Genomic DNA, 21,344 nt, shown 5'->3' on the forward strand with positions numbered 1-21,344 from the left:
CTCATAACCTGTTAGAATAACCAAGTGAACCAAGCCACAAGTGAGCTAATGAGAGTGAACAGGACTATAGTCCAGTGTCAGTTGCTATTGTGTTGTATAAACTAATGAGTGTACTATACCTATAGTCCAGTGTCAGTTGCTAAAGAGCAACCAACACAGGACTTGCTACCTATGGGCGAGTCTATGTAAACAAGTGTAAACACTGCCTAAGTAAGTAAGGAATTCACATCACATGCTAAGTGAGAGTCCAATAGAGAAAGCAACATCATATCACAAATAACTCGCACCATAAGGTGCTCAATCACCACAACTAACACTGCTGGACACAGTCAAACCCAGCACACCTGCTTCTATGGAACCCTCACTGGCAGTTCCTCAAGATGTTACAACCGTCTCAACGACACCCAGCGCCACTCCTGGGGGTACCACAACCTTGCCAGACCACAAGATCTCCAAGGTCCAAAAAGTGGTTCTAAAGCTGGGTAAACCCACTGCAGAACCTCTGGAGGGCGGGAGAGTGGCTCACCATGATCAGACTACCTCAACACTGCCAAAGCGAACAGGAACAGACAGCGCAGTAGCACCACCAAAAGCAGCTGACTTGGTGTCAGGTAGCAAGGTAGCACCAATGAATCAGACAACAGAAACCTTCAACTCTGCAACAATCATGGACCCACATGTATCACGTGGCGAGGATGATCTAATGACACCACCCTCACTAACTGAAGTAATCTCACTTGGCGACCCCACTGTCGACATCCATGAGTGTTTGACAAACCAATACAGAGATGATCCATTCATTGCCAGGATATTAGAAAACCCTGGAGCATACAAAAACTTCGAAGTAAGCAATGGTAGGATCTTCCTCAGGGATAAAGGACATTGAATACTGTGTATACCAGACATCCGCCTGAATGAACGCCGTATACGTGAGATAATCATCTCACATGCCCACTCAATCTTAGCGCACCTCGGACCATCAAAAACACTACTGTACCTGAGAGAGAATGTGTGGTGGAAAGACATTGTATCAGATGTTCAAGCGTTCTGCGAATCCTGTGCAACATGCCAAGTATCTAAGCCAACAAACCACCAACCATATGGGCTCTTAGAGACCCTGGAAGTCCCTACACACCCATGGGAAACGATCGGTATAGACTTTGTAGGCCCTCTGCCTGAATCTACCACTCTGCACGGCACTTTCAACATGATGCTAGTTGCTATAGACCACCTAACGTCAATGGTGCACCTAGCCCCTACTAAACGAACATACTGCACAAAAGATATAGCCGAGGTCCTATTCAACATTGTATACAAACTGCACGGCATGCCCTCGAACATCATGAGCGACAGAGATACTTTGTTCATGAGCACATTCTGGAAGGAACTCAACAACCTAACCAGGACCAAACTCAGAATGTCGACATCATTCCATCCGCAGACTGACAGTGCAACCGAATGGGCCAACAGGACGATCACTCAGATGTTAAGACAATGTGTCTCTCCCAATCAGCACGACTGGGCAATGAAGTTACCAGCCATCAAATTCACAATCAATTTGGCCCACTCGTCAGCAACGAAATTCCCTCCCTTTAAACTGATCTATGGCATGATGCCCCCATCAATGATATGGGACACTAACAGCGAATACCCAGGAGTACAAGTGTTCGCACAACACATGAAAGATGCAATATTGAGTGCCCACAATTCGATAATAGCCGCGCGCATAAAGAATACATCTACCGTGTTAAGACCGTGCTCAGGGGTAAAGCGGAGTCTGAGGGGCTTGGCTTCAGCTCATATGCTGCGCCCCTTACCCAAGTACATGCCCCTAATTTCGGAATGTAGTCCGACACGAATTCTATGAGTTCTGACGGGACGTCAGAACAGGGGTCCTCTGAAGGAGGACTGACGGACTACTAGGTGAGCGTGGGAAAGTTGGGCGGGGGTTGTTCCACCTGACAGGAGGGAGGTGGGAGACTACTGCAGTTGGAACCAACAGTAGGAGCGGAGTGGAAGGGACTGCTTGGACGAAGTCCGAAGCAGAGCGGAATGGAGGGGACAGATGCGAGAGTGTGGGGTCTAGTTCCGACACACAGGAAGTCGGAGGAGCGGAGGAACGGGGGAATGGGGGAATGGAGGAGCGGGGGAATGGGGGAACAGGGGAACGGAGGAGCAGAGGAGCAGAGGAGCAGAGGAGCAGAGGAGCAGAGGAGCAGAGGAGCAGAGGAGCAGAGGAGCAGAGGAGCAGAGGAGCAGAGGGTGTCTGACCTAGGGAGTCAATCCCCTAGGCCGGCTAACAGGAGTTGACTAGGATCAGGCCCAAGTCAAAGAACAGAAGAGCAGGGCTTAGAAAAGGTAATATTCAGACTGAGTATCCACAGACAAATGTACATATGTTTATATACTCTAAGTGATGAGCATAGCATAGCAGAAGGCTATGTGCTGAGTGTACAGGATTACCAGAGGATGACTGAGACATACGAGAATAAGGCTCAGAGAACAGTATGTATGCAATGGATCAATAATCGCTAGGGTATAGGAATTACCGGTGATCCGAAAAGTGGAACTATGATACTAAATGGGGATAGGACCAGTTGAGTGGTTCCTAGTCTAGGAGTGGACCGGTGAGGCGGTCAGACAGACTAATAGTTGGGTGGGGAATATGAGCAGAACTGAAGGATCCATGCGGGTCGGAAAAGCAGAGGGAGTAGGAATAGGATTGGGCAGACTGATAGGGCGGAGGAGCGGAACCCCAGATAGGGTTGGAGGAAGGGGTATGGGGTTGGAGGACATAGGAGTAGTGTCGGAAGAGCAGAACAGGGTTGGGCGGAGGTAGCAGGGCTAATCCTGCTGAGATGCACTTTGTGCATTGTCGGGGAAGGAGGAATGGAGCGAATGGGAAAACAGGGGGTCGGACCAGGGGTGGGGATGTTCACAGGTGGTGTTGGAGGTGCTTGGATCCAGTATATGACATACCGCCAATAAATGCCACAAAGAATCACCCTTCGTAAAAGGTGACCTCATCTACCTTTCCACCGAGAACTTATCCCTACTGAAAGGAAGAGCAAGGAAACTCGCCCCAAAATTTATAGGACCATTCAAGATCCTGGAGGACTATAAGAACAACTCATTCTTGTTAGATTTACCGTCCGACCTAAAACAAAGAGGCGTGCACCCAGCGTTCCACGCTAACCTTCTATGACCTCATATCCCAAATGATGACAGGAGGTTCCCGGGTCGCCAACTTCACCAGATCTCTGAGATCAGGAAGCTGGAGGAATGGTCAGGTATCCAAAGTGACGGATCACAATGGCCAAGGCACAAATGCCATATTCAAGATCGAATATATGACTGGTGATCGAGTTTGGCTGCCACATCACAAAGTCACCCAACTGGAAGCAGTCAGCCAATACCTGGAGGCCCTAGGCGCTCCAGGGATCCAACACCTACCCAAGAAAATTTCGAACGCACCAACCAATATAGCGGTTGCTACTGTGCACTCATTCCCTGAGGCTCGCCATCAAGTATCTCTCATTGTTGGCCAAATGCTCGACAAACTTCCCTCCCAGACTAACCCAATTAGTCTCAAAGTCGATGGACTTAAAACTCGAGGCGATTGGACTACCCCCAACTCACGCGCCACCTTGTCTTACCCTATGTCGATGTCCGTCCCTGCCTCCCCTAACAAATGTATGTTGGTTGATGAACCGTCATATGGGCATGAGCCTGGGGAAGTCCCTTCCCAAGCTCCCATCAACCCTGCTGGTCATCAACATCACCCTTGATGCCAGCGCAGTTGGAAACGAGGTCGAGGTAACCCCTCCTACTGTCATGAGCCTGAATCAGACGCACTCGGTGCATTCACTTGGTTCTTCCATGCTGAAGTGCAAGTGAGTAAGTCCTCCTGGGTTGATTACCACTCGGACATACCTAACACCTGGACCTCCTGCCCTGCAGAGGAACTCGCCACCAGGAAAGAGGCTCATGCTTTCGATCAGATGCTAAAGTCTGAGAGGGAGCACAACTACTCATGTCTGAGCCAGTTGCATCGCGGAGCGAACCTGTCTATCGACAACAGGAATCATCAGCGCGTCCCTCAATCGCGAAACACCGCCCCAACTCAGAGAGTAACTCACCCTACTCCACCATTATCTACAGCCCAGGTGATCTCTGCCACCATCTCCTCAAATTCCGCAGCGACTCCCCCCATTGTTAATTCTCCACCTCCTACTGACAACCCAGGACCCGACATTCTTGACATAATCTCTGCTGGAGAGCAGTCCTACCTCATGAACTCAGCTCACCCTCATAGCATGACTGAGTCAGAACTCTTTGGTAGAGTGGTCGTTTTGGGTCTTCTTGCTACCAATGTACTTACTCTCCTCGCACTTATAGCTGCGTTCGGATCTATGGAAGTGCATTCCAATCTTCTGTGTTAAAAGAACTCCTGCCTGCTCATCACTAAATTGCAGGTCTCCTGAACAGTTGACCTGGAGGGCATATGTAACGATCATAAAAGCTAGATGGGGATAGTATGCATACTTACTACCAATATTATCCCCAGGCACTCAGTATTTTCTCTTTCTCCTTTCTCCTTAGTTGTCATATACCTGATCTGACCACTCTAATATCAATATCCGCTCCACTTTCCAATCACCTCTGCTCCACCCATCCTCTGCTCCATCCAACCATCATCCACATCCGCCCCTACACTTCCGCTCGACCGCCCAACCGGTCCCCTTCCATAATGCCTCCATTCAACTGGATCCGCTTTTCCCTTTTAGATATATACTTCCCCCTTTGGTACATAAACCCTTACTTCCGGATCATCGGTAATTCCTATTACCAATCAATCACTGATCCGACACGTACATATCAATATCTGCTCCGACTTATGTCTTCGCCTGTGTAAAGTACTTACAAACTATATCCTTGGTACATAGCTTTACTACATAGTTATCCTGATCACTGCCTCATACATAGAAGTATATAACATATCCTGTACTTAGATATTTTCCTCAGTCTTAATATTACTTGTCTTCTCGCAGTTGCCTCTTGTGAGAATTCTCAGTAGGACCTTGCCTCCTTTGGACACAAGTCTCAACTTGTTGTCACCTCCGACCCTCCGCTCCGACTTAGAGCCGTGCTCTGAGTCTTCCCCTTATTTCTCTGCCCCTTGCAATATTCCCTCTGACCCTTTCCCATCCTTCGCGTTATCCTCTGCCTTCCCCGCTCCTACCAAATATTCCCCCTACTCCTATCCACCCTCCACATCACTCCCCGCCACTAGTAGCTCTTACTTCCTGACCCTCCAAGCGGACCTAAGCGGTTCACTTGTCCTATCGTTGGACAACGTCGGACCTGCTCCAAATTCAGGGCACGTACTCGGCTAAGAGCGCAGCGCAAGAGCTGAATCCAAGCCCCGACCCCTCTGCCTCCTGAGCCAGCACGGTACCTAACATTAGTTCATTTTCCATCCTTCCCTGATATCTCCTGTACGTATTTAAACCTGGCGCCATATGTATTGGAGAAGTAGTTGATCCTTCCCTATCTCCCACAAAATAACAAGTTTAGTTCAGCCAGTTCTTACTGTTCGAATCCTAAGTTACGTTAACCAAGTCAACTCCACTTCCTGTAACAAGTCACAAACATTACATGAAGCCAAGCCCTGACCCCTCCGCTTCTTGAGCCCGGCATGGTACCTAACATGATGGCTCCATGGCAGTCAAGGGGTACATTCAAATCCTTGGCTACACTCGCTAAGTCTGATGTGACGAAAGTGTAGTTGTCTTGCACTTCCTGCTCCATGGCGGCGTTAGCACCATGCTTCTGTGAGCACCCTCCTTTCCTCTGCTTTTGGTTGGGTCCCTGACCTTCCTTTCCGCCTCCTGGCCTCCAGCAATTAGTCTTGTAGTGGCCCTTGTGATCACAGTTAAAGCAGGTCACGTTCTGGTTGGTCTGACTGGGACTGCTGGTACCACAGGACTTTCCTGGAGTGTTCTTGACTGTGAGCGCAGCATTGACGCCTTTCTTGCTCTTGCTATGAAGATCAGTGAGTAGGCGATGCTCATATTCTCCAGTCATGATGCTGATGAGTTCATTGGGAGTGAGTGGCTTCTGCAGTATCTTTGCAGCTGCATTTACCAAAGATAGGAGAGGGCGATATGATTCCAGGAGTGAACCCAGGACGATAGCATGAAAATCGTGGTCGTCCAATGCAGCGCCCATGCCAGCAGGCAATTCTCAGAGCCTCAAGAGCTCTGCGAAGTGGGCTTTGACATCAGCTCCCTCATCGCACCTCATATCCTACAAGCAGCAGCGCAAATTGATCTGCACAAGCTCAGTCTTGCCTTTGTGGATCTTGCAGATCTCTTCCCAGATCTTGGATGCACTGTCCAGTTTCTGAATGCTTAGCAGCAGCCGATCTGTGATCATGCTGAAGATCTGCTGCCTCACAAGTGAGTCCTGTTACACCGAAGTATAATGCAGGCAAAACAATAATCAATAAGACCAAAGGTCTGTCAATACGTTCAAGACAACAGTCTTAAGAACGTCCAAAGTCAAGTCAAGGCTAAGTACTGAAGAGGTAACTTAGAATCAAGTCAGATGTTCAGAGGAAAACCAGCGTAGGTTAAGCTGAAGAATCAGTGTCACCTAGCCAGGGTTTATATAGTACAGAGGGTACAGGGCATGACGTAATAATAGGTATGCATCAGTAAGCACATGCGTAAGCAATGAGGCATCTGAGTAATACCGAACTAAATAAAGCATGATAAGAGACATGCGTAGTAAGCGTGTATCAAGGGAAAAAGAAGCAAGATAAACACAGCTGTAACAGTCCTTCTGATAGAATTCATCTGTTTTCTTATTGAGGTCCTCAAGATCAGCTTGCATTGGGATTGCACCATCCATCTTCTTCAACTGGCCTGTTTTGTTGTCTAGCGGGAATGGAACAGGTCTCATTGCTCGACCATTGGTATAGCGCATCAAGCCTCTCACACCGATCGCGGTCAACGTTCTTTCCTTATAGGTGATCCAATTTGTGCCATCTTCGGCAAGTTTTGGGACATTGAACAATGAAGAGCTGGTACTGGGGAGCATGGAATCCATGGCTGAGTCAGGGCTCATAACCTAAAGTGAATGGTAACAAGCAGGATGGTTCGATCTAATAAGAAACAAAGTATATCTCAGTCTCTGAAGGAGCTCATTGTACGAGTCTAGTACCTGATAAGAAACAAAGTATCTATGGCTCGTTAGCAATGTAAAGTAATGGGAAAAATAACTGAGGCTTACATCTCAGTCTCTGAAGGAGCTGAGATGTTCATACGAAAGTAATCGACTTCTTATAGTAGGTTAGCATAGAGATGAAAAATATATGTATCATAGCAAACAACACATTGCAATATGGACAAGCTGCAGCTGACGTCAAAGTGTCGCTCGCTCGGACCACTTTTGGTTTCGCTCGTATCTTACACTTCGGCCGTCTTCACTGTCTCGGACTCTTCAGACTTCAACAGTCAGATCACCACATAAAATTCTGGAATGCAGTATGACGGTTATACACAATGAGAGAATACTAAAACAAATTTCTCTGTGGCCACATGCTTGTCAGGATCATCTGCAATAAAAGAAATATGTCTCAGACATGACAATCTATCCAAAGTGTTACATCGAGACTGTGTAAATTGAAACTCCGCAATGCCAAATTGAAGTCCTCGCAACACACTAGTACGTACGAATGGTTGCGGACACTGCAGAGTGTGAAAAGGCATTGCGGCAGACGGGTGACATGGTGTGACAAAGTGCGCGAACTCACCTGGGTTTCCCAATAAGTAAGCCTTAATATAGTGGTTCATTATGTGCTGTACTTACTATTATTAGGCTTGGTTGCAGTAATACTCAGCACCAGCATTAAATCCTGTCCCAAATCCTCCAAGTACTCCAAAGCTCCAAGGTATTGTGAGAACATATCATTATATAATCTATGCACATGTTCCATGGTTCCAATATATGCTTGTATCGTCCGAAAGCGGCAATTTTTAGTACTACCTTCGAAAACATAACCCAATTTGGCAGTTTCAAAATATCAATGTTTTCTGGCTACCCCAAGCTTCACCCTGCTCCTCCTGTGTAGTATGCTTGTATATAACATGTACCTTAGCTATAATACACCCTGCAGAACCCACTGGACCGCGATATATGCTACCAGTCATCACAGGAGTGCATGCTAGCTATAATACTCTATACCTTATACAGGTGAAAAAGCGAAAACTTGACAGCAAGAGGACATACCCAGCTCTAGCTACACGTACCTCATGTTTCTGTAATATTCATTAGCATATACCACCGCTTAAACAGGGCCTTTGTATGTTCTATAGCAGTCTCTGAGATAAAAAAAACCATAACCGCTTTTTTCTTGTTTTTATGTATCTTAAGACATAGTACATCATCCCTTTCGCTTATTTATTGTTTTCTATACACCATATGTCGTATCTGGACACGGTCCTGAAGCTACAGAAGGTAGGAGATTCAATGTAACAAGGTCAGGGGTGATATGAGCAGATTTATGTTGTGGGGGACAAATAAGATATATATCGGAGTTCTGAAAGTTGAATCACATAGACTACAATGCTATAATACCAGGAATGCAAGCTCAAGCTGCTGGACATTGATCTGAGTGTTGTGGGAGCAAAGTAAGTGTTGGAGATGCATGGGAAACTATGCAAAACATATGGTTGAAACATAAAAACACATCATAGCGCACTACACAAGACAGTCTAGGGTGTAATACATATGTAGTATGATAGAGGGATATAAAAAGTACTATCCACCATAATATTGAGGTATTGTAAGGTGTTCTATAGGCTTTGACACCAAAAACTCGAAATTAAGTGTACACTACTGTAGGCACCTGTGCATCAATGCAAGAAATGTAAAATCATCATATATATCTGCAAGCTGGATTTGCAAGAACACAAGAACGACAGGGATAGTACTTTTTATGTCCCTCTATCATACTACATATGTATTACACCCTAGACTGTCTTGTGTAGTGCGCTATGATGTGTTTTTATGTTTCAACCATATGTTTTGCATAGTTTCCCACGCATCTCCAACACTTACTTTGCTCCCACAACACTCAGATCAATGTCCAGCAGCTTGAGCTTGCATTCCTGGTATTATAGCATTGTAGTCTATGTGATTCAACTTTCAGAACTCCGATATATGTCTTATTTGTCCCCCACAACATAAATCTGCTCATATCACCCCTGACCTTGTTACATTGAATCTCCTACCTTCTGTAGCTTCAGGACCGTGTCCAGATACGACATATGGTGTATAGAAAACAATAAATAAGCGAAAGGGATGATGTACTATGTCTTAAGATACATAAAAACAAGAAAAAAGCGGTTATGGTTTTTTTTATCTCAGAGACTGCTATAGAACATACAAAGGCCCTGTTTAAGCGGTGGTATATGCTAATGAATATTACAGAAACATGAGGTACGTGTAGCTAGAGCTGGGTATGTCCTCTTGCTGTCAAGTTTTCGCTTTTTCACCTGTATAAGGTATAGAGTATTATAGCTAGCATGCACTCCTGTGATGACTGGTAGCATATATCGCGGTCCAGTGGGTTCTGCAGGGTGTATTATAGCTAAGGTACATGTTATATACAAGCATACTACACAGGAGGAGCAGGGTGAAGCTTGGGGTAGCCAGAAAACATTGATATTTTGAAACTGCCAAATTGGGTTATGTTTTCGAAGGTAGTACTAAAAATTGCCGCTTTCGGACGATACAAGCATATATTGGAACCATGGAACATGTGCATAGATTATATAATGATATGTTCTCACAATACCTTGGAGCTTTGGAGTACTTGGAGGATTTGGGACAGGATTTAATGCTGGTGCTGAGTATTACTGCAACCAAGCCTAATAATAGTAAGTACAGCACATAATGAACCACTATATTAAGGCTTACTTATTGGGAAACCCAGGTGCGCGAACTCTAGGGAAATGCACTTTCTGCGCGGTAACTCTCCGCCAGACTCAACACGTCGAGTCTCAAAAGAAAAACTAGCAGATGTTGTACTTTCAATGTCAGGCTATCGAACTGTCAAAGAATTTTTATTTTTGTGTGTTGTGGAGTAATAGACGTTACCCCAAAAATGCGCGAACTTTAGTGGACATCTAGTAGTATCTTCGATAATTTGAGGGCCGAGCGTGCCGAGCGTCACCGCAGGCACTGTTCACCACCATCAAGTAACCGGTTGTGACCTTGAGAGGTTTTGAACTTTGAACAAGATAGATTAATTCAGATGAGTACATTGCACACTAAACACAACATTGACACATCGTGAAGATCATCGTACTCTTGTCATTTGATTACCAAGACCCTGGGCAAATCGCGAGCCTCGTCCACGGGAACCACCGCGCACGCTTCCTCGTGTCCTGTCTCCTCTTCCTCTACGCTCTTGAGTTTGTTCACCACGCTTCTCACCCTTGTCACCGCTCCTGTCACCCCATCCACCACTGCCGCCAAGCTTTATATCAAGGACTTTTTCATTCTGCTCGAGAAGTGCGCTAACTTTGTCCGCAATAACCTGAGCAAGCTGCTGCGGGCGTGAGTGCTCGATGCGGTGGAATACCACCACACCAGTCGACTGATCAAGAGATGCTGACAGCTCTTCGTTCCAGATCATTTTGGAGATCATGGAAGTAACAGCGCGAAGTGGAAGAGAAAATGTGCGTGACAGGAGAGATAGTGAGAGAGTGCTGTAATAAGGTGCATATGTGAAAAGGTACGTGCGCAGTCCTTGCTCTTGAATACGTCTATACATAGTGGTCAGATGTGAAATTGTCGGCAGGACGTCAAAACTCACTTCGCAAGCATTTCTTTGACTGACGCAACTTCAGGCATAAGACTCCAAATTTTGATGCTCTGAATCAGGTCGCGGCATTTCTCCCACTCGCCGTCTTGTAGCGCCTTGCTCGCCTGCATTATGTGATCGCGCGTGCTCTCAGGAGGGCCTGTGAATACTTGGCGATCGGCAAAGTCGAGTAGCCGGCGGAATGGTTTTGAGATCGCTTTGCGCTTCTGCTCCTCTGACTCAATGCTGGCAAGAAGGGGAACCTCAACAAGCATGCTGGATACAAGGAAAGCCGCCTCGAGAAGCTCGGTGTTTATATGCATATGGAATGGCAGCTGGCGTGATCGTTCTGCCTTCTCTTGCTCTGGTGTGAGTTGTTGCTGGAAGCGTTGTTGGTGGACACCCTGAGCGAGCAACTCTTTCACGCGCTGTGTTGTGAAGATGTCTTGCAGCGTTGCTTGGGCCTCCTTGATCAACCCACATCTGAAAGCACAAAGCCCGAGCTGTACAACGGTCCGGTTGTACAAGATCTGTGTTGCAACGTCCGCAGAATGAATTGACTCCTGCAGATGCGACATGAGCAACATGTCTCGTGCAGCATAAAAGTCGTTGTGTAAAGCATGATGGTAGATGTGACTGAGCATGGCACGGGTGCGCAGGAGGGAGTTGTCGGCTTTATAAAGGTGGACGCAAAGGGAGTGGATCAGGGACGAAGTAGTAGTAGAAGATGCCAGAGTAACACTCGGAGTTATCTCCGACGAAGCCAGTGAAGACTCGAGAGCAGATACGACAGCATCAGGCTGCGAAAATGGTTAAATATGAACTGCGATGGGAACTTTAACTAACCTTGGAATAAATATGCTCCAGCCGTCGCATGACCACCCGTGCAAGCGGTTCCGGCTGACTCGTCCGCTCATAGAAAGCTTGGGAACGGCAGATAGTACGATAGAGTACCTTCTCGTCCTTAAGACGGTCCACGTACTCCGTTCCATGGGGATCAATATTTTGTAGACTCTTCGTGAATTCGTCATCCAATCGATCTACAAAGCTGATTATGCTGCCACGGATGCGGACAACCCCGTCGCTCTCGGTGGAAGGATGGCGCTCGATGAGCTCATCATAATCTACAGTGTCCTCCTGCACGGAGTAGGATGAGTCCGCGACCACAATTGAGATCAACTGATCGACTTCATGTTGCGCCGAGAGCCACAGTTCAGTTGGCATGTATGATGTAATCGATGAATTGTAGTCAAACCGGGATGAAACAAGCGCCAGGAGGATGCGGATACGTTGGTAGGATGTAACAGCTACTTCCAGGAGTTTCTCGAGGATCCGTATTTGTTCACCTCGGTCGGTGTTCTACGACGCGGTCAATTTGGAGTCAAGAGTAAAGAAAACATGTCCACCTTCTTGCCACGAGCCTCATGAACGAGCTTTAAAGTTTTGAAGATGTTGTCTGCGGAGAAAGACATAGCCTTGCCGCCCTTGCCTACCGTGGTAAATCGATCATCCAATACCTGTTCCTCGTCACTCTCAGAGTCTGTACCCTTCTTCTGTTTCTTCTGTTTGGGGACTACGACGTCCACAGGTTGAGCATGAGCGGCAAATTCACGTTCGAATGCCTCTGGATCCTGCGAGAGGTAAGGATCGTGACAACACGGTGCAGGAAAACCTACATTCTGGTATTGCTGAACTTCATTTTCAAATTCTTTAGCCGTTTTGCGGACTTTCTGCTTCATGGAATTGAGTGCTCGAGCATTGGTAGCGTTCATCTTCTTCTTCGCCTCCTTCTCCTTCGTCAGAGCAGCATTAAGGGAGTTCTCTAGGCTTATAACGGTCTTGACAAAGAACGGAGGTAATGGTTCCGCAGCATTACTCTGTCGCTGCACGAGACGCAGGAGCTTGTCGAATTCTAAGAGAACGACAAGTCAGTGGATCTGATTTGAAGATTCGACGAAACTCACCGTTTGAAATGACGACCCAGTCGTTAATTTTGAGCCCGTTGTCCATGACCTTGCCGGTGGCCTCAATTTCCTCCAAGCGCTTGTCCTTGGTGCTTTTTATGACCCGTCTGACACCCTCGTCTTCACTTCCTTTGTCGCTTTCGTCCTCATCGGATGACTCTGAGTCTGAGCTACTAGACTCGCTTCCTGCTGTACGTAGGAATCTTGACATGGCGGGTTTGGCGGCAGTTTTTGGTGCAGCAGCATCTTCGTCGCCGCTAGTGAGGAGCTCCTCATCAGATTCCTCTGAATCAGAGTCTGAATCGCTGCCTTGTCTGAAGAATCGGGACATAGTTGTACAATGCAAATCTGTGCCACGCACCCGATATCTTACCCATGAAAATTAACTTTCGGCCATTGCCGACAGTCTAAACTCCGATCACAGCAATTTGACCGTTCAATGACGCCAATCAATAGTTAACTTAAGCATTGGCAAGAGTAGGCAAGAGCCCATTATCTACCCACTGCAATACCCCACATGACCACGCCCGACTTATTCTCATTCCTCAATGGAATGCCTTCTGGGGATGAGGATAAAAACATCAATGTTCCCGAGCCGCGTCAGGTCGACAAGACAGCAAAGCGTCGTGCGAGCACGGATCCTCCAACTGAACGCCCGAACGGTGGCGCCTCTGGCGGCTTTGCTTCCAAGAAAACTCGTGTGGCATCGCCCGTGCCAGTTGTCGTAGATGAGTTTGAGACTGAGGCAAAACGTGAAATGGCCGCAAGTGGAGGGCTCACAGGGTCGGTGGAAGCTGGATCGCGACTGGAACTGCGACATCAGGTTTTAACCAGTCACTCGAATAATTTGCATTGATCTATAACTTTGCTAGGTTCGCCATCAAGTTGCAATACCACCAGGTTATCACTATGTGCCGATTGCGCAACATGTCCCTCCCCAAAAACCGGCAAGGGAATACAAGTTCACTCTTGATCCATTCCAACAAGTCTCGGTGTTCGCCATCCAGCGTAATGAAAGTGTATTGGTTTCGGCGCATACGAGTGCTGGAAAGACAGTCGTCGCAGAATACGCTATCGCGCAATGCTTGCTGAACAAACAACGTGTTATTTACACTAGTCCCATCAAGGTACGCAGCAGCCTTGGTGTATAACTCGGATGGGATAACTGACAGTCCAGTAGGCCTTGAGTAATCAAAAGTACCGTGAGATGCTCGCAGAATTCGGGGACGTCGGTCTGATGACCGGAGATGTGACCATAAATCCTTCCGCAACGTGTCTTGTAATGACTACAGAGGTATGTGTAGCTCGTAATCCGCGCTTCACCCGCTAAGGGACTTTCTGCAGATCTTACGGTCAATGCTCTACAGAGGGTCCGAGATAATGCGTGAAGTTGCATGGGTAATCTTTGACGAAATTCACTACATGCGAGACAAAGAGCGCGGGGTCGTCTGGGAGGAAACTATCATCCTGCTACCGCATACCGTTCGCTACGTTTTTCTTTCGGCCACAATACCCAATGCCATGCAATTCGCTGAGTGGATCTGCAAATCTCACGAACAACCGTGCCATGTTGTCTATACCGACTTCCGACCAACACCATTGCAACACTATCTATTTCCTGCAGGAGGTGAAGGTATCTACCTGGTCGTCAATGAAAAAGGAGAATTCCGTGAAGACAACTTCAGCAAAGCGATGGGGACACTTCAAGATAAAACCGGGGAGGACCCTGCCGACCCACGAAGCGGAAAAGGTCGCAAAGGCAAGACAAAAAAAGGAGGTGAAAAGAAAGGTACCTGAACTCTGCCTGTATCCCGCCATCCACCTAATCATTACTAGGCCAATCCGACATCTCGAAAATCATCAAAATGATCATGCTCAAGAACTACAATCCTGTCATTGTTTTCGCTTTCAGCAAGCGAGAGTGCGAGGCTCTTGCCCTCACCCTGTCCAAATTCGAGTTCAATTCCACAGACGAACAAGACGTTGTTGCGAACATTTTTCAGAATGCCATCGAAAATCTCTCAGCGGACGACCGGAATCTCTCCCAAATATCTAATATCCTTCCGTTGCTCAAGCGAGGTATTGGGATACATCATGGGGGCTTGCTACCTATTCTCAAGGAAGTCATTGAAATCCTCTTCCAAGAAGGCCTTATTAAAGTTCTATTTGCCACCGAGACCTTTTCCATTGGACTCAACATGCCTGCAAAAACTGTAGTCTTTACCGCCGCCCGCAAATTCGATGGAAGGGAATTCCGAAACCTCTCCTCCGGGGAGTACATTCAAATGTCTGGCCGTGCAGGTAGACGTGGTCTTGACGATCGAGGCGTTGTCATTATGATGTGCGATGAGAAGCTAGAGCCGCCAGCCGCCAAGGAGATGATCAAAGGCGAGGCTGACCGTCTGGATTCTGCTTTCCACCTCGGTTATAACATGATCTTGAACTTGCTCAAGGTTGAAGGCATTAGTCCCGAGTACATGCTTGAGCGATGCTTTTTCCAGTTCCAGAGCAGTGCTGGGATTCCCGTCCTGGAAGATGGTGAGTTTCTTGGATATGTTGTATGAAATCACTAACACCCGTTCAGAGCTACAGAAGGAGGAGAGACGGCGAGACGCTATCAGCATCCCCGATGAAAGCATTGTTGCTGCATACTACGACTACCGTCAACAACTGGATCGCATGGCTGCGGATTTCCGTGAAGTGATTACTCATCCTAACTATTCGCTTCCATTCCTGCAGCCCGGTCGCCTGATCAAGGTGAAGTACAAAGATCTAGACTTTGGGTGGGGCGTAGTCGTACACTACCAGAAGCGTTTGCCACCAAAGGTCATTATCCGCGTCGGACAAAGTAATCAGGTACTCATTTTTCTATCGTAGACTTGGCAAGAACAGCAGCTAGCGGATATCCCTCCCCACGAGCAATACGTCCTTGATGTGCTATTGAACTGTGAAGATGGCACTACACTGCCGAAAGACAAAACAGTATCCACCCCCACGCCAGGAGGAATACAACCTTGTCCCGCTAGCAATAAAGGCTTGCCGCTCGTAGTGCCCGTTTTCCTTTCTACGGTAGACGCGATCAGCCACATCCGTGTCTTCCTACCCAAAGATCTTCGGCAAGATCAGGCGCGGGATACTGTCTGGAAGAGCATTCTCGAAGTGCAACGAAGATTTCCGGATGGCATTGCCTTGCTCGATCCTGTGCAAAATATGGACATCAAGGACGAAAAGTTCACGGCCCTAGTCAATGTGAGTGATCGTCGGCTCCTAATGCATCGCGTGAACTTTAGTGTTGCGAGCAGAAAATCGACGTCATGGAGCAAAGAATGTTCTCAAATCCATTGCATAATGATCCTCGCCTCCCCGAACTATACACGTTGTACTCTCAAAAGCAGGAGGCGCAGACGAAGATACGTGATCTGAAGAAGCGCATCATGGCAACTCATGATGTGCTGCAACTCGAGGAGTTGAAATGCCGGAAACGTGTACTCCGTCGACTGGGCTTCACGAATTCATCAGACATTGCGGAATTGAAGGGCCGCGTAGCTTGCGAAATCAGCACTGGAGATGAGCTACTTCTCACTGAACTGATCTTCAATGGCGTTTTCAACCCCCTACTCCCTGAGCAGTGTGCCAGTCTCCTTAGCTGTTTTGTTTTCACAGAAAAGGTAACCAGGATGATTTCGTTCTGAATAAGTTAGCTAACGTGTGATTTCAGAGCGAACAGGTGACAAAGCTCACGGAAGAGTTAGCAGCGCCATTGCGTGTTATGCAAGAAATTGCGCGCCGAATAGCAAAGGTATCGCAGGAATCAAAATTACCATTGGTCGAGGAAGAATATGTTTCGTCTTTCAAAGTCGAATTGATGGACGCAGTCGTTCAATGGTGTAGAGGAGCTTCGTTTTCTGACATTTGCAAAGTTTGTCGACCCTACTTTTTCATCATGAACTTGCTGATCATTGACCAAACGCAGCTGACCGATCAATTCGAGGGGAATTTGATTCGTGTGTTCAGGCGGCTTGGTGAATTGCTTCGTCAGATGGCTCAGGCCGCCAAAGTCATTGGCAACTTGGAACTCCAAGAAAAATTTGAGAAGGCATCTGAGATGCTGGAACGTCCTAATTCCGTTATTTTTTGCTCTTCCCTGTACCTATAGGATATATGATGTTTCAAACCTCACTTTCATCAGGAAGTGCGGAGGTCTGTTATGTTTGTCAGCAAAACACTTGGAACATGTGTCACCCACTCGACCAGTCTGCTGTTGCCAGTTTTTAATCCTCAGTTCTTTTGTTCGTCCACCTTCTCTCAGGTTCGGACAAAGCTTCACCTTTTTCAGCCTCGTTAACACTTATCCAGCTTTGTCCGACGGTCTGTGCTTGCCTCGTGACAGGTTGGAGGAAGACGAGATGAATTGACTTGGTTGAGGATGAGTGAATTACTGCTGGGGTACTTGTATCAGACACGAAGATTATGAATCAAGAATGTCTCCTCGTCTGGCACATACTTCAAGCCCAATGACAGTAAGAACACCCTAACAGACTGGACATCAAAAACAAAGGAGCATCGAGAATTTATAGTAGTAAAGAATGTTTACGGTCAATGATGAACTTGTTCAGAGTAAAAAACGGCAATGTCAGCACCTCGGTTTCAGTGCATTATGCTATGAATTTCATGAAGTTATCATCTTATTTCACCCACTGAATTTCATTGGATCTACTACCCACAGTGAGATGTGGTCACCGCCAGAAGAGTGGTTATGTCCCTGAGGGCAGCGAGGTGTTTGGAAGGCGAATTGAATGTTGCCTGGACCTTCACAACCAGACTGTCAAGGTAAAATTCCATCAGCTTGAACTTCCTCTTTCATGTGAGGCATATCTCACACTCGGATCTTGCAGGCGATACGCTACCCTCTCAGCAATGCACACCGCAAGGAGCATGCTGTGCACAGGATGCACGGGAACACGAGAAGAGCTCGCCAAGGAAATATAAAAATGTCTTCCCCCTTGTAGAATCAACGCAATGTCTTTCTGTGGTTCGTTTTCCTTTTGGTCGAGCTGTACGTTGGGGTCGGGCCCCTATCGGATCACCTCCAGAGGTTTAGGGACATTTGGAAGTGTTATTGACCGAGGCGCAGTCAGACCGTCCAGGTAGGCCTAGCTTGTATCCTGAACATGATGCATGTAGCGGCGGAGACCGTCGTTCGTGCTTTTGAGTCAGATAACAGTGTCTTGATGCAGAAGGATCCGAGGGTAGGATCCACTTCCATAGCGTGTCAATTTATCTGACGATGACTCGGCCCGGACATCTAGTGCGTCGTGAGCGCGCTCGTTTCCTGAGTAGTTATCTCGCAATCACGTAGTAGGTGACCTTTTTCGGTGCCCTCATGGCTCACTTCGACACCCAGGCGCTTCGGGGCCAAAGTGGCTTTTCACCCAGCTTTCTAGTCGCATATTTCTCCACAATTCCCCTTCTTTCCACTATAGCCACCTAGCCACGACACTCGTCAATGGGTACCCTGAGCATTTTTTCTGACTCAAAAGGTCAGAAGGGTTTTGGAGCATCACAAGTAGGATTCATTATGCTATCGATATTTGCATTCTAATTTCCGATACTAAAACAATACACGCGATAGCTTGTTTTCATGGTTGGTTGAATATCCCTCGATATTTACAGCTGAGCACCAACACCGTGCCTGAAGCGAACTGCCTCAGAGGCAGATTTAACAACCAATGGCTTCGCAGTGGGGGCACCGATAGCCTTGGCAATGCGGTTAGACAAAGATTGATCGACAGATGCAAAGTAAGAAACTAGATAAAATTCCGCCTCAGTAGGGGTATCTGGAGATCAGATTTGCAAATTTGAACGTACGCGTTCGAGCCTTGACTTCGGCACTTTTGACACCACCAAGGTGGCCAGCAATGTTGGAAACCAGGCGCTCCCTGGCTGCGTCATCAAAGACCTGTTGGTAGAGCGCACGCGGTTGCTCGAAGTCGACTAGAAAATTTGTCAGCGTCGCCGAAGTCCAAGAAACAGTATTAGCCGCCTACGCTCGGTAACCTCGCTCAGGTCCCAGAATGCTCCGCCGAGCCAGCTTTCATGCTTTGCGGCTCGCTCGTAGTCTCTGGGTGTACCCTTGATCGACCCCTTGTTGTTCACGTATGTCAAGGGCGTAATAGAACTCTGATAGTTCGGGCGTGCTCCCTGGTTGTTGAATGCCATCGCACCATCGCGTAGGAAGTTGGCAACAGGGATAATGGGCGCATTAACAGGGATCTGCTGGTAATTTACGCCAAGACGGTGGCGGTGGGTGTCAGGGTAAGAGAATAACCGTGACTGAAGGACGGGGTCAGCAGTGGCCTCGAAGTAGGGAATCAAATGGCTGGGCGCAAAAGCAGCCTATTGAAAGTGTTTGCCAATCAGCCCACATCACGTTGGAGTGAAACAGATTCTCATCACCTGTTCAATCTCAGCAAAGTAGTTTTGCGGGTTCTCGTTGAGCACGAATTTCCCGATGGGGCGCAAGGGGTAGTCCTTGTGGGGCCAAACTTTGGTCAAGTCCAGGACGTTGTAACGGAAGTTTTCAGCTTGCTCTGGAGTCATAGTTTGCTGAATTGGAGGTTTAATGAAGTGGGGGGAGGCATAAACGGTAAATCACTGACAACGTAGACAGTCCAGGACGGGAAGTTCCCAGCGTCGATGGTTTCGAACAGCGACTGAATACCGTAATCGGGATTGTCTGCAGACAAATTGCGAGCTGTGGCAGTATCGAGGACCTATGCTATGCGTTGAAAACAAATCATTGCATCGAAAAAGGCATATGAACCTTGCAGCCGCCATCAGCAATCAGGTGAATCTGGGTGTAGACGAATGAGCCGTCGTCTTTCACGAGCTTGAAGGTATGGCCAGAATAGCCGTGCATGTTGTGGAAGCCGTCGGGTGTCCCGCGGTCGGAGAACAATATCATGACTTGGTGCGCCGACTCTGGGTTTTGAGACAGGTAATCCTATGAGAGAAAAAGTTTCGGCTCAAACACTTTTGAGAGTGGAATGTATCTCACCCAGAACATGTCTGCATCCTTCAGGTGCGTCTGAGGGTCACGCTTCTGGGTGTGAATGAAGGGCGGGAATTTGGCAGGATCTCTGATGAAGAACACGGGCGTGTTATTGAACACCCAGTCTAGGTTACCCTCATCCGTTCTTAATTTGATAGCGAAACCACGGGGGTCACGAGCCGTGTCGGCAGAACCACTTTCCCCGCCAACAGTGGAGAAACGGACCGTTGCGCGAACTTTCTTGCCAACGTCAGTGAATAATTTGCAGGAGGTGATATCACTGAGATCGTGGGTCGTTTCGAAATAGCCATGAGCACCAGCGCCTTTGGCGTGCACCTAGTATGTGATGGGTATGGAAAGCCTGTTCGTTTGAATGTTGCGCTTACCACACGCTCAGGGATACGTTCCCGATCAAAGTGAGCAAGAAGATCGATGTGGTGGAAGTCTAGTCTGTGGATCAGCAAGATAATATATGTTGGCTAAACAAACAAACCCTGGAGGAGGAGAGGTCCCACAGAACCAACACGCTCAGCAGCAAGGGGATGCGCTACGGCTGCACCATTGGAGGTGGTGTATACTGCGCCATCAGTAGCAGCGAAGACTTGCGGGGACGGCATGATCGAGAGATGATGAGTGTTGAAGAGAAAGATGGGGACATTGCTCGAGATCGCGAGTGGATTATAAGTGCCGCTGAGAACTGTCTTACGAATGCGTGGGGATGATCAGGTGCTCCGCTGTGCTCCGAGAACGGCTCTGAAGCCTTCATTGAGAACTCAGCTGTGATACATGACGAGAATAGGTTATCAAATCTGGCAGTGACACTAGGTGACACTTGGCCGATAAATGGTTTACTGACTGAAACCCCTGTCACCCGTATCTTGCCCAATTGGCTGCGGAGAAACCAGTCAATACAAAAAAGGTTGATTGGATGGACAACCAAGGAAATATGAATCCGTTCTGGGAGAACCTCGTGGAAAGATGTGGTTAGATCGTGAGTTACTGAAAACACTCCCACGAACGTTTTGACTGAAGTCTGACCAGAGCTCGCACGGTCATATTTCAAAGACTCGGAATGGGAGCCGCTCGTGAATGGCCAATGATCGAGGCCAGAGGACATCGCAATGATCGCACTCTGTCACCCTTAAAGGTCGACCCTACACGTTGCAGAACATTCAAATAAAACTCCAAAGCTATAATCAACATGAGGCTCGTCAGCCGCGTCAGGAGACAGCAGGAGAAGTGTCTTATGCTTTAGAAGTTACCTGATCCTCGGTACGTACCAGAACTTTGGTTGATACGGCCGCCTGACTTAGCCTCACTTCCTGATCTATTGTTGTCGTGATTCAAGACTCCGTAGTCAAGATGGCATCAATGAGACGTAGCGCTGATTCTAATCACGAACGTATCCATGAGCCTATGGTAGAAACCCGACTCGTCAGCCGACGAATGTTTC

The 21,344-nt window shown here is 47.6% G+C and overlaps 4 protein-coding genes across 4 annotated transcripts; 2 read left to right on the plus strand and 2 right to left on the minus strand.

Moving 5' to 3' along the window:
• Nucleotides 1-3,218: 3,218 nt before the first annotated feature.
• Nucleotides 3,219-4,442, plus strand: EDB91DRAFT_1251155 (uncharacterized protein; the record flags this gene model as incomplete). Its single annotated transcript, XM_041323339.1, has 3 exons — nt 3,219-3,693; nt 3,850-3,897; nt 3,961-4,442. The coding sequence occupies 3 exons, from the start codon at nt 3,219-3,221 to the stop codon at nt 4,440-4,442; spliced, it is 1,005 nt and encodes a 334-aa protein (XP_041174461.1).
• Nucleotides 4,443-10,292: 5,850 nt separating this feature from the next.
• On the minus strand, nt 10,293-13,193 carry EDB91DRAFT_1147554 (eukaryotic translation initiation factor 3 subunit 8 N-terminus-domain-containing protein). Its single transcript, XM_041319300.1, has 6 exons — nt 12,841-13,193; nt 12,553-12,788; nt 12,283-12,507; nt 11,723-12,235; nt 10,889-11,676; nt 10,293-10,838 (listed from the first exon to the last, which is right to left on the minus strand). Exons 1-6 carry the CDS (start codon nt 13,169-13,171, stop codon nt 10,370-10,372), a joined length of 2,562 nt encoding a protein of 853 aa, XP_041174462.1. The 5' UTR covers nt 13,172-13,193; the 3' UTR covers nt 10,293-10,369.
• Nucleotides 13,194-13,357: 164 nt separating this feature from the next.
• On the plus strand, nt 13,358-16,996 carry EDB91DRAFT_1057194 (ATP-dependent RNA helicase; the record flags this gene model as incomplete). The annotated part of the gene is made up of 10 exons (XM_041314059.1): nt 13,358-13,663; nt 13,713-13,967; nt 14,021-14,134; nt 14,185-14,629; nt 14,677-15,378; nt 15,425-15,666; nt 15,718-16,089; nt 16,143-16,508; nt 16,559-16,759; nt 16,814-16,996. 10 exons carry the CDS (start codon nt 13,358-13,360, stop codon nt 16,994-16,996), a joined length of 3,186 nt encoding a protein of 1,061 aa, XP_041174463.1.
• A 1,511-nt stretch (nt 16,997-18,507) lies between these two features.
• On the minus strand, nt 18,508-20,508 carry EDB91DRAFT_1084244 (catalase-like domain-containing protein; the record flags this gene model as incomplete). The annotated part of the gene is made up of 9 exons (XM_041315745.1): nt 18,508-18,677; nt 18,709-18,834; nt 18,888-19,236; nt 19,297-19,446; nt 19,500-19,613; nt 19,664-19,843; nt 19,898-20,227; nt 20,278-20,341; nt 20,381-20,508. The coding sequence occupies 9 exons, from the start codon at nt 20,506-20,508 to the stop codon at nt 18,508-18,510; spliced, it is 1,611 nt and encodes a 536-aa protein (XP_041174464.1).
• Between the last annotated feature and the right edge of the window lie 836 nt (nt 20,509-21,344).

Source organism: Suillus paluster (assembly GCF_016628075.1).
Source record: "Suillus paluster strain FC165 chromosome Unknown EDB91scaffold_51, whole genome shotgun sequence".
Lineage (NCBI taxonomy): Eukaryota > Fungi > Basidiomycota > Agaricomycetes > Boletales > Suillaceae > Suillus > Suillus paluster.

Excerpts from the sequence above, each read along its gene's own strand:
- EDB91DRAFT_1147554 (XM_041319300.1), bottom strand. The coding sequence starts at position 13,171 with ATGTCCCGATTCTTCAGACAAGGCAGCGATTCAGACTCTGATTCAGAG. Across the intron at positions 12,789-12,840 it reads CTGGGTCGTCATTTCAAACG|AATTCGACAAGCTCCTGCGT; the intron begins GTGAGTTTCGTC and ends TCGTTCTCTTAG. Across the intron at positions 10,839-10,888 it reads GTCAAAGAAATGCTTGCGAA|ACGTATTCAAGAGCAAGGAC; the intron begins GTGAGTTTTGAC and ends CACTATGTATAG.